Here is a 10,476-nt window from a genome sequence, read left to right as displayed (position 1 = left end):
TATTGTTTGCCATTATGCTTCTGTTTGTTGTGAGCTTGCAAGTACATTCAATGTACTAACTTGGCGTGTCATGCCAGATTTCAGGAAAGTCGTATCGGATCGGAGTGCGTCCCGTGTCTTGATCGTGTCCACATCGGTGTCCCTGTGCTATGGAGTTCGACTTCATCGTCGTTCCGCTGCCTCGTAGTTATCGTGTTTGAGGCCCCTTCATGTTCATTAAATAATGTACATACTATTCAGCCGCACTGTGTGTGCCGCTTGGCCTCGCCACTGGATGTAATATCAAACCTATGTTTCTACTAGCATCAATAAAGCGGTTGTTTTCTGTACCAAGTTGGTGTGTGTTGCCAGAAGACTAGATCTCTGGGCTGGCAATGCAAGGTATAGCGGTTGCTCTGAGCCGGGGTGCCACAACGCTTGGTATTAGAGCCGCGCTGACTGTAGGACGCACTATACCGCCGATGCACTAGTAAATGGTAGATAGGCTTGAGTGGCGTTAGTTTGCATCTGGTTGCTGCATTGCATGCGATTTGTTGTTTTTACTAACCGGCTAATGATTTTGAGTGTAGATGGCTCCAGTTCCGTACCAGTACCAGTCCGAGCAAGTACCCTACACCTCGCCGCATCTGTATCAGAACGTGTGGTGGCGACTCTACCCCAGCGGTGCTGATCCAGTGTACCAGGTGTATCGGGAGTATCTGGCGGGCTCAGCGTACGAGTACTACGCGGAGGTCACTATGCACTACAGTTCCCCTACCGGCGCTTACACTTGTTCCTCTAAGGGTGGTTTGCTTCCACACCTTCTCAGGCCATCCAGCTAGCAGCATTTGAGGTCTTGTAGACTTGTGCTACAACGAGGTTCGCATGCAGACCCACCCAGGTTTCTTCTTCTACCCTTCTCTACACGAGAATGGGCGTATCCGCTTCCCTTTCATTAACACGGTGTGTGACCATTCATCTAGCCACCTTTCTCGCTATATCACCGCCGGTTACCTTCTGGTTGTCGAGTTGGCCCGGGAGTTGACACGCACCCATATCGCTCTCGCTGTCACTCGCAACAGATCCACCCCACCTACTGTAGGCTTTACTCCGTTTGTTCCACCAGCCTCTGTACCACCTACTACCCCGGTTAACCCTTCGAGTGCCACGACCACCTCGACAGTGACCCCTCATGAGTCTCCTGCCGAGTGGGCTTCGCTTCTTGCTACCCCCGCAGCTCCTATGCTTCGTCCTAGACCTGCCCCTGAGGGAGAGTCCTCGAGGCAGCATCATCATGTCACCTTTAACCCGGAGGTTTCCGTTAACGCCATCAGTTCAGAGTCCGAGTCAAGAGAGGACACCGTAGGACTAGCAGAGCAGTAGATCGTTAGAGTAGCCGAAGTTGTTAGTACGAGTGTAGTCGTATTAGTCGCTATGCTTCCTTATGTATGAGTACTTGTCATGATGTTTCATGCCTGTATGAGTCTATGTATAATTATGTTGGAACCCTTTTTATTCGCCTTGGTTTTTCTTGCTCTCTTTCGGTTTGTCGCTTGTTGTTTCCCCATTTTGGATATTGATCGTCTCGGTTGCTTCATATTGGGAAAAACAAACAAATAGGATGACGAGGGGAGGCTACAGCAGTCACACTGGTGAGGAGGTACCTGTCCATCGTTCCGCAAGACAGGCAGGGAATTCCCCCGAACCATATCTGCAACCGCCGCCTCCACCGTCTCATCCACCATCCACTGAACAACTCATGCGCATGTTCGAAGAAAGAAGGAACAAAGATCTTCTTGAGTTACTGAGAAGTGTGCAAGCTATGGTTGGACAAAATGGAAATCAGAATGGCCATCACTCCAAGCTCTCAGATTTTCAAAGGACCAAGCCTCCAAGCTTCAGTCAGGTTGTCGACCCTTTGGAAGTCGACGATTGGTTACGGACTATTGAGAAAAAGCTTGAAATTGCCTGCACCAAGGAAGCCGACAAGGTTCCATTTGCTACCCACTATCTAGAAGGAGCCGCCGCTATTTGGTGGGACAATACTAAAGCCATGTGGCCAGCAGACGAAGAGATTACTTGGGATAAATTCAAGGACCATTTCCGTAAGTACCACATTCCTGCCGGTATTATGAAGGTCAAGCAGCGTGAATTCCTCGTTCTCACCCAAGGTAGCCTGTCAGTAAGCGAGTATCTGCACAAGTTTAATAATTTGGCTCGCTACTCCCTGTATGATGTGGCCACCGAAGAGAGAAAGATTGACAGATTCCTTGGCGGACTGAATCACCACCTCAGATACACTCTCATCATGCTCGATTTTTTGGATTTCCAGACTCTGGTAGACATAGCCCTGATTGCAGAAAGGGAGCACAAGATTGTTCATGACAATAAGCCTGCCAACAACGATCACAAACGCAAGTTTGAGCCCAAGAAGGATGGACAATCAGTGCAGAAGACCCGTACCTGGCAGTAGACTCAAGTTGAGTACAAGCCCAGTTGGTAGCAGAATGTTAACAAGACCTCTACCCAAGTCAAGAATGTTGTGACCAGTCCGGTGCGCGAAGATTGTCAGTGTAACAACTCATGTTTCAATTGTGGGCAAACCGGACACTATGCCAGACAGTGCCCTAAGAACGGCAAGCCGCAAGTCAATCGCATGGGACCATACCCTAGTCAGAAGACCATCCAAGGGCAAGTTCATCACCTCTCCGCAGATGAAACCCAAGAGGACCCGGAAGTCGTCATTGGTATTTTTCCTGTTAATAGCATACCTGTAATCATTTTATTTGACTTTGGGGCTTCCCACTCTTTTATTTCGCGGAGTTTTGTTGCCAAAAACAAGTTTCCCTGTTTGATTTTGGGTAAGAGTATGATGGTACAATCCCCGGGATCCGTGCTAAAAAGCAATCTGGCCTGTCGCAATTTGGAGATTGACATCAAAGGAGTCATCTTCCCAGCTTCATTGATAGTCATTGAGTCTGCCAAGTTGGATATTATATTGGGAATGAAATGGTTGACCCAACATCAAGTATGCATGCATCAACTGTGCGACCAGAGAAGTCACATTGACAAGTCGGGAAGGTCAGGCTACACAATTCTTTGCTCGAAGAAGCATACCCAAGAAAGACATGGTCTTCACAGCTGTAGCTGAAGAATTGGATCTGATTCCGGTAGTCAGTGGGTTTCCAGATGTATTTCTTGAGGAATTACCAGGAATGCCACCTGACAGAGAGCTTGAGTTTGCAATTGATCTTGTGCCCGGGACCGCACCTGTATACAAGAAGTATTACCGGAGGCCTTCATCCGAGTTAGTGGAGCTAAAGAAATAGCTTGATGAGATGCTTTAGAAAGGATACATCCACCCAAGCTCTTCACCATGGGGATCACTAGCAATATTCATGGACAAGAAAGACGGCAGTCTCCGAATGTGTGTGGATTACCGTCAGCTAAATGATGTCACTATCAAGAACAAATATCCACTTCCGAGGATTGATGATTTGTTCGACCAACTCAGTGGGGCAAAAGTGTTCTCCAAGATTGATCTGAGGACCGGATATCACCAACTCAAGATCAAGAAAGAAGATATTCCTAAGACCGCGTTCACCACTCGATACGGTCTTTACGAATATACAGTCATATCATTCGGTCTCACCAACGCCCCGCCTTCTTCATGCACATGATGAATAAGGTATTCATGGACTTCTTGGATAAGTTTTTGGTGGCCTTCATTGATGACATCCTCATATACTCGAAGAGTGAAGAAGAGCACAAGGGACATCTCCGAGCAGTCTTGCAAAGGCTCTGTGACCATCAGTTATATGCAAAATTTAGCAAGTGTGAGTTTTGGCTCAAACAAGTCGGATTTTTGGGACATGTTCTGTCAGCAGAAGGCATAGCCGTGGAACCAAGAAAAGTGAAGGACGTGCTTGAATGGACAGCACCCACGACAGTGACTGAGATCCGAAGTTTTCTTGGATTAACTGGGTACTACCGTCGTTTCATCGAAGGCTTTTCTAAGATTGCCAAGCCAATGACTGAACTACTCAAGAAGGATAAGAAGTTTGTTTGGTCTGAGGAAAGTGAGAAAAGTTTCAATGAGTTGAAGACCAGGTTGACGTTAGCACCGGTATTGACCCTTCCAGACATCTACCGCAGCTTTGATGTATACAGTGATGCATCTAGAAGAGGCATTGGATGTGTTCTCATGCAAGATGGCAAGGTTGTAGCCTATGCATCCAGACAGCTACGACCTCACGAAGGAAATTACCCAACACATGACTTGGAGTTGGCAGCAGTCGTGCATGCTTTGAAGATTTGGAGGCACTATCTCATAGGCAAGAGATGTTAGATATTTACCGACCACAAGAGTCTCAAGTATATATTCACCCAGCCGGACTTAAACCTCCGACAGCAAAGATGACTTCAACTGGTAAATGATTATGATCTTGGAATAAATTACCATCCCGGTAAGGCCAACGTGGTTGCCGATGCCCTCAGTCGCAAGCCGGCCAACCTGAACGCCTTGATAGAATCCCTGCCTCCCGAACTCCAAGAAGAGATCGCTCAGCTCAACTTGGTTATTGTTGAGGCCGACCTCGCCAATATATTGGAAGTCACCCCTACCCTCGAAGAAGAGATCCGCATAGCCCAACAGGATGACTCAGTCCTGCAACACGATATCCAATGTATGCAAGACGGCGAAACCCAGGACTTCTCTAAGGATAAGCAAGGTACGAGGACGGATTTGCGTACCTGAGCAAGCAGACTTGAGAAAGAAGATCTTGGCAGAAGCACATGAGTCATCGTACTCGATTCATCCAGGAGGTACTAAGATGTATGAAGACCTTCGTCAGATATTTTGGTGGGAGGGAATGAAGAAGGACATTGCATAGTTTGTCGCCTGTTGCGATATCTGCAACAAGGTGAAGGCAGAACATCAGAAACCCGCCGGACTTCTTCAACCTTTACCAGTTCCTTAATGGAAATGGGACGATGTCTGCATGGACTTCATTACCGGTCTGCCGAAGACTCACTGCGGCAATGATGCGGTATGGGTTGTGGTGGACACGCTGACAAAGATAGCCCACTTCATTCCTATCCGAACCACCTACCGAGCAGATCAAATTGCACAGCTATATGTGTCCAGAATCGTCAGTCTTCATGGAGTGCCAAAATCTATCATGTTAGATCGAGGATCTCTCTTTACCTCAGCCTTCTGGTCACGTCTCCATCAAGCTTTGGGGGACAACATTGAAGTATAGCAGCATATCACCCTCAGACTGATGTGCAGACAGAGCGAGTGAACCAAATACTTGAAGATATGTTGCGAGCATGTGCTTTGGCTCAAGGACCTAAGTGGGAGGATTGTCTGCCGTATGCTGAGTTCTCATACAACAACAGTTTCCAGACCAGCCTCAAGATGTCACCATATGAAGCTCTGTATGGCCGTAAATGTCGTACTCCTGTAAACTGGTCTCAAACCGGAGATAGCCGCATTTTTGGGACCGACTTGATGTTGGAGGCCGAGAAACAAGTCAAGGAGATCCAAGATAGACTGCAATTGGCAAAATCCCGACACAAGAGCTATTATGACTCCAAGCACCGACAGATCAGTTTTGAACCCGGAGAGCATGTTTATCTCCGAGTCACGCCCATGAAAGGAGTAAAGAGGTTCCAGACCCACGGAAAGCTTGCACCCAGATTTATTGGTCCATTCCCAGTGATGTACAGAGTTGGCACAGTGGCTTATCAGTTGGAATTACCACCAGAACTGTCAGAAGTGCATAATGTGTTCCATGTCTCACAGTTGAGAAGATGTATCTCGCCACCCGAGAAAAGGACTAATGTGGCAGAGCTAGAGCTTGCTAAGGATATGACTTATGAGGAAAGACCGTTCATAAATTTGGAAAAGATGGAAAGAGTCACCCGTAGTAAGGCAATCAAGTTTTATAAGGTCTAGTGGGAGCATCACACCGAGGAAGAAGCGACCTGAGAAAGAGAGGACTTTTTGAGAGCATCCTATCCGGAACAATTTTCCCAAGCAACCGAATCTTGAGGACGAGATTCATCTTAAGTGGGGGAAGTTTGTGACACCCTGGTTTTTGCTAGTTTTTGCCCTCCTTTTTTCTGGGTTTATTTTCCATTTTGATTTGACTTTGAGGTTTTGAATCATCTCAGTTGGACTTAAACACTTGGGCATGTCCTTGATTTTCACCCAAGTGACTCACCCCTCTCTCACAGACATCATTTCCTCTCTGGTTTTTCTCAAAATGGCCATAGGAATGAAAAATATTCATTTTCCCCTCTGATATTCACTTCAGCACCATATGCTCCAAACCCTCATTTTTGTTGGCCATAAAAATCTGAGAAAATTCCTAAACATTCTTTGGACCTTGCCTCACCTCCCTGTGCAAAAATATTTCATAGTTCTTTGGAATATTTTTGCTACAAAAATCATTTCCTTTCTGTCGTAATAATGCACTTTGCACAGCAAGTATATTAACCCTTGATCCAATGAAGTTGATTTTTCATGAGCTTCATTACCCTTCTAAAAAAACCTTAACTCCGGAAGATTAGCCCTAATCTCCTTCTATAAGCCATCCAAACTTGGTGCCCAAGTTTCTGTCCAGAAACTTGCTGAGTAGCTCTAGTCTTGTCTGGTCGGCCTGTCTTTGCTTCCTCACCGCTCTTAGACCAAACACTGCACAGACAACATGCCAGACATGGTTTGGCAACCACTGGGCACCGTTTTGGCATAGTTCGCGTGGTGACCGTGTGTGGACACGCGCGCTGGGAGGTGTTCGGCGCGCTCTGCGCTACGCCCGACCCTCTGTTTGGTGCGTGCTCGTTCCAGCGCTCACTGCCGACTGCCGCACCACGCCACAACCTTCGTCTCATCTCCCTTGACCTCTCCCTGCCGCTCGCCGATGCCGGAGCAGCCGCAATGAGCATGGGCACGTCGCGGCCAAAGCCACAGTGCACCCGTGCCCCTGTCTTCTTCCCCAACCGCCTCCTGTGCTCGTCTTCGAGCTTCACAGTGCCCGCGTGAGCTCTAAAGCCTTGCCCCCTCCCCGCTGGCACTCCTCGTCGCTGTGCACCGCTTCCAGACCCCTCCGGCGGAGCCGAGACCCCCTCCAGCCTCTTTGAGCACTCCAAGCTCATCGCCCAACCTCCACAAACCCGTAGCAAAGCCGCAGCTCGGCCGGGCAGGCCTCTGGCCGCTGTCCCCGACCCGAGCTCGCCGGCGATCCCCTCTGCTCCTCCTCCTCACTCCAGTGCCCCGCGAGCTCAATCAACTCCTCATGCGACTCACTAGTGGCCCTCTGGTGCCGTCCGAACCAGTTGGAGCCCCTGGTGCAGCCCCACGTCGCCGTCTTCTTCAACTCCGGCAAGTTCTGCTTTCTGCAGCCGCTGGAGAAGCCCTTTCCGACCCCGTCTGTCCACCTCTAGCCATGCCACGGGTACAGGCAGGTGCGCGAGCGTCTCCTCTATCCACCCATCCCTCTCGATCTGGCCGCCGAGCGCTCCTCGCTGGAGAAAGCGCCGGCAAAGCGCCGCCCGTCTCTGTTTTCTCTCTCTCTCTCTCCCCGACATGACGTGTGGGCCCGTTGTCAGCATCACCACTCGCGCCCGAAGCGGTACGAGTCGAGGCGTATTCCAGGAATACTCCATCGACGTCACCCCCTCTGATTTTCTTTTAATTCAAATTTAAATCAATCTTTGACTAGAAACTATGACTGGCTCTGACTTTTAAACCATAAGTCCAAATGATTTGATTATTTTTGTATTGTGTTTGTCTTGGAATTCTCTAGCAGCACACAAAAGTTGAGATTTTTCTCTGCTGTCCAGAATTTCTGATGATTTTCAGAAGTGTTTTTGACATTTTATTTTGTGGTTTTAATTATTTTTCAGAGGAGGAAACTTATCTTGAAGGAAACTAGGAGTGTGACCCTCCTCTGTGCTAAGGCAAGCCACCACAAGCATTTGCATGGTGTCATCTCAATATTTATGATTTTCCAACTTAAATATGAATTACTTTCATGCATTTAATCATTTATATGAATAATGTTTATGCTAGTTTACTTTGCATGATAGAAGTGCTTAGTTACAGAAGTATTTTGCATGAATGAACTGGTATGAGGCAGTAAAAGTGATTTCATAGTTTGGTCTTGACATGGTTATGATTCGGGTATGATCGGTATCTCTTTCATATCGGAGTTCTTGATTTTTAATATGATAATGCATAACTAAAAATAATGAGCTAGATAACCTGTGAGGTTGAAACCAGTAAGTTAAAATGATGAGTAGTGCAAGTAGCATGGTGCATTTTTGTTGATCCGTTGTTGTCATGCTATGTGGTTATGGTGCATGTCAGACAGTTGCATGTTCATGGCATACCGTGACTCGTAGTTTCTTTCATGTCAAGTTAAAACTAATTATAACTCAACTTGAACATAACATTGATCGGGTCATGGTGCCACTGAATCGAGCTTCCTAGTGCAACCACATTTGCCTTTATGGGAAGGCCCTTATTCGGTCCGATGTCATGCCTCTGGTCGGTGCCTCCAACGAGGGAAGGTTATGGGCGTGCGGTACCCTGGTCCGATAAGCAGACATAACCTTGTGTGCCCGTTGTTGTTGTTGTTGTTATGGTACCTTGTCCCCGGGCGGGACCATAGATTTGTTTTGCCCCGACGGTGGCCGTTGGATGCCTTTGGTAGACATCGGGGCCACCCATGACTTAGCCCAAGAGGGGAGTTGGTCATAGTGGCTGAGAGAGTGTGATGGCAATGGCGGGTTTTGTCGGAACACCATTGGTCCACCCGAATGGGAGTGCGAGGCCTTGGGTTCCATGGTGTGGGTACAGTGTGCTAACCTCTGCAGAGTGTTTATTAATCTATCGATAGTCACATCCTCGGTTACGGACACAGCTAGTAAGTAGGTCACACCATGGGTCAACATAAATAAGTTAATCTTGCACAGTAAAGAAACACCGTGACACTGGTTTGTGATGAGATCGTTGAGACCGTGAGATGGTTGTAGTTGCGGAAGCCAAAGAGTTGGTTCTGTTCATGATCCGGGAGTGATCACCGTTTTAATAATATCGGTTATGAGGTAACCCGTTCGGTAAGTGAGTCCGAGGGACTCGGTGCACGAGCATGTTCACTGCATGAGTAGTAATTTGATGCTTTGCATGAGTAGTAAGTTGATACTTGAGTAATATGATGCATTGCATTTAACCTGATTAATTGTCATAATATTGTTTGCCATTATGATTCTGTTTGTTGTGAGCTTGCAAGTACATTCAATGTACTGACCTGGCGTGCCATGCCAGATTTCAGGAATGTCATATCGGATCGGAGTGTGTCCCGTGTCTAGATCGTGTCCACATCGGTGTTCCTGTGCTATGGAGTTCCGCTTCGTCATCGTTCCGCTGCCGCGTAGTTATCGTGTTCGAGGCCCCTTCGTGTTCATTAAATAATGTACATATTGTTCAGCCACACTGTGTGTGCCGCTTGGCCTCGCCACTGGATGTAATATCGAACCTATGTTTCCGCTAGCATCAATAAAGCGATTGTTTTCTATACCAAGTTGTTGTGTGTTGCCAGAGGACTAGATCTCTGGGCTAGCAATGCAAGGTATACTGGTTGCTCTGAGCCGGGGTGCCACACAACTGCTCTTTCAAGTAGCTGTGTGTGCTCTGTAGCCAAGGGGCCACGCTTCGGCATACTGCCCTATGCATGGAAAGCCCCTGCTGCTCCAAACTATGGGCCACGCCATCGTCGGGGAGGGCTTCTTATGCTTGTAGTACGTGGAAGAAGCGGATGAGGAGCCACAGGGCCTGCTCGGTGCCAATGCGGCCTTCCTGACCATGGCCCCGGGCACGCTCTCGAAGGAGATCCTGGAGGTGGAGCTGCCGCACCTGTTTGAGGGCCCTTGGGACTGGCAAGTGACGCAGATTGACGGCGACTCTTTCTCGGTGGTCTTCCCCGACCCGGCCATGTTGCGGATGGCGACCCACAGCGGAAAACTTTTCCTCTCCCTCAACAACATCACGGCGGACAACCATGACGCTGTCCTCGACGCGCCCAAGGGTGAAACCATGCCGGAGGTGTGGGTCAAGATGTGGGGGGTGCTGCCTAAGCAACGGCGGGTGGATCGGCTGATGGCGGCCACCAGATGCTCGACAGGCCCATTGTGGTTGATGAGTTGTCTCTGATCCGCTCGAGGCTGGCGCGCACGCATTTAGCGTGCGGCAACCCAGCCAAGTTGCGGGGCTCGGTGCAGATCTGGTTCAATGGCGCTGGCTATAACATAAATCTGGAGCCGGAGCTCACCCAGCCTCGTCTGGGGGCCCCTGCGCTCCCTCCTCCCCCTCCTCCCAATAGTGGCAAGGGCCCTGGCAACCAAGACAAAGATCGTGACATGGACCAGGATCAAGACGCAAGCATGGGGACGACTCCATCGACACAGCGGCATGAGAAAAGATTGGCATTA

At 48.6% G+C, this 10,476-nt stretch overlaps 1 protein-coding gene across 1 annotated transcript; it reads left to right on the top strand.

Annotated features, from left to right (window-relative positions):
* The first annotated feature begins 1,738 nt into the window (after positions 1–1,738).
* LOC141021868 (uncharacterized) lies at positions 1,739–2,452 on the top strand. Its single transcript, XM_073497720.1, has one exon. It carries the CDS (start codon positions 1,739–1,741, stop codon positions 2,450–2,452), a length of 714 nt encoding a protein of 237 aa, XP_073353821.1.
* The last annotated feature ends 8,024 nt before the right edge of the window (positions 2,453–10,476 follow it).

This window comes from Aegilops tauschii, chromosome 4 (genome assembly GCF_002575655.3).
Source record: "Aegilops tauschii subsp. strangulata cultivar AL8/78 chromosome 4, Aet v6.0, whole genome shotgun sequence".
Lineage (NCBI taxonomy): Eukaryota > Viridiplantae > Streptophyta > Magnoliopsida > Poales > Poaceae > Aegilops > Aegilops tauschii.
The sequence above is the reverse complement of the archived record's forward strand: the minus strand, read 5'-3'. Positions and strand labels throughout refer to the sequence as shown.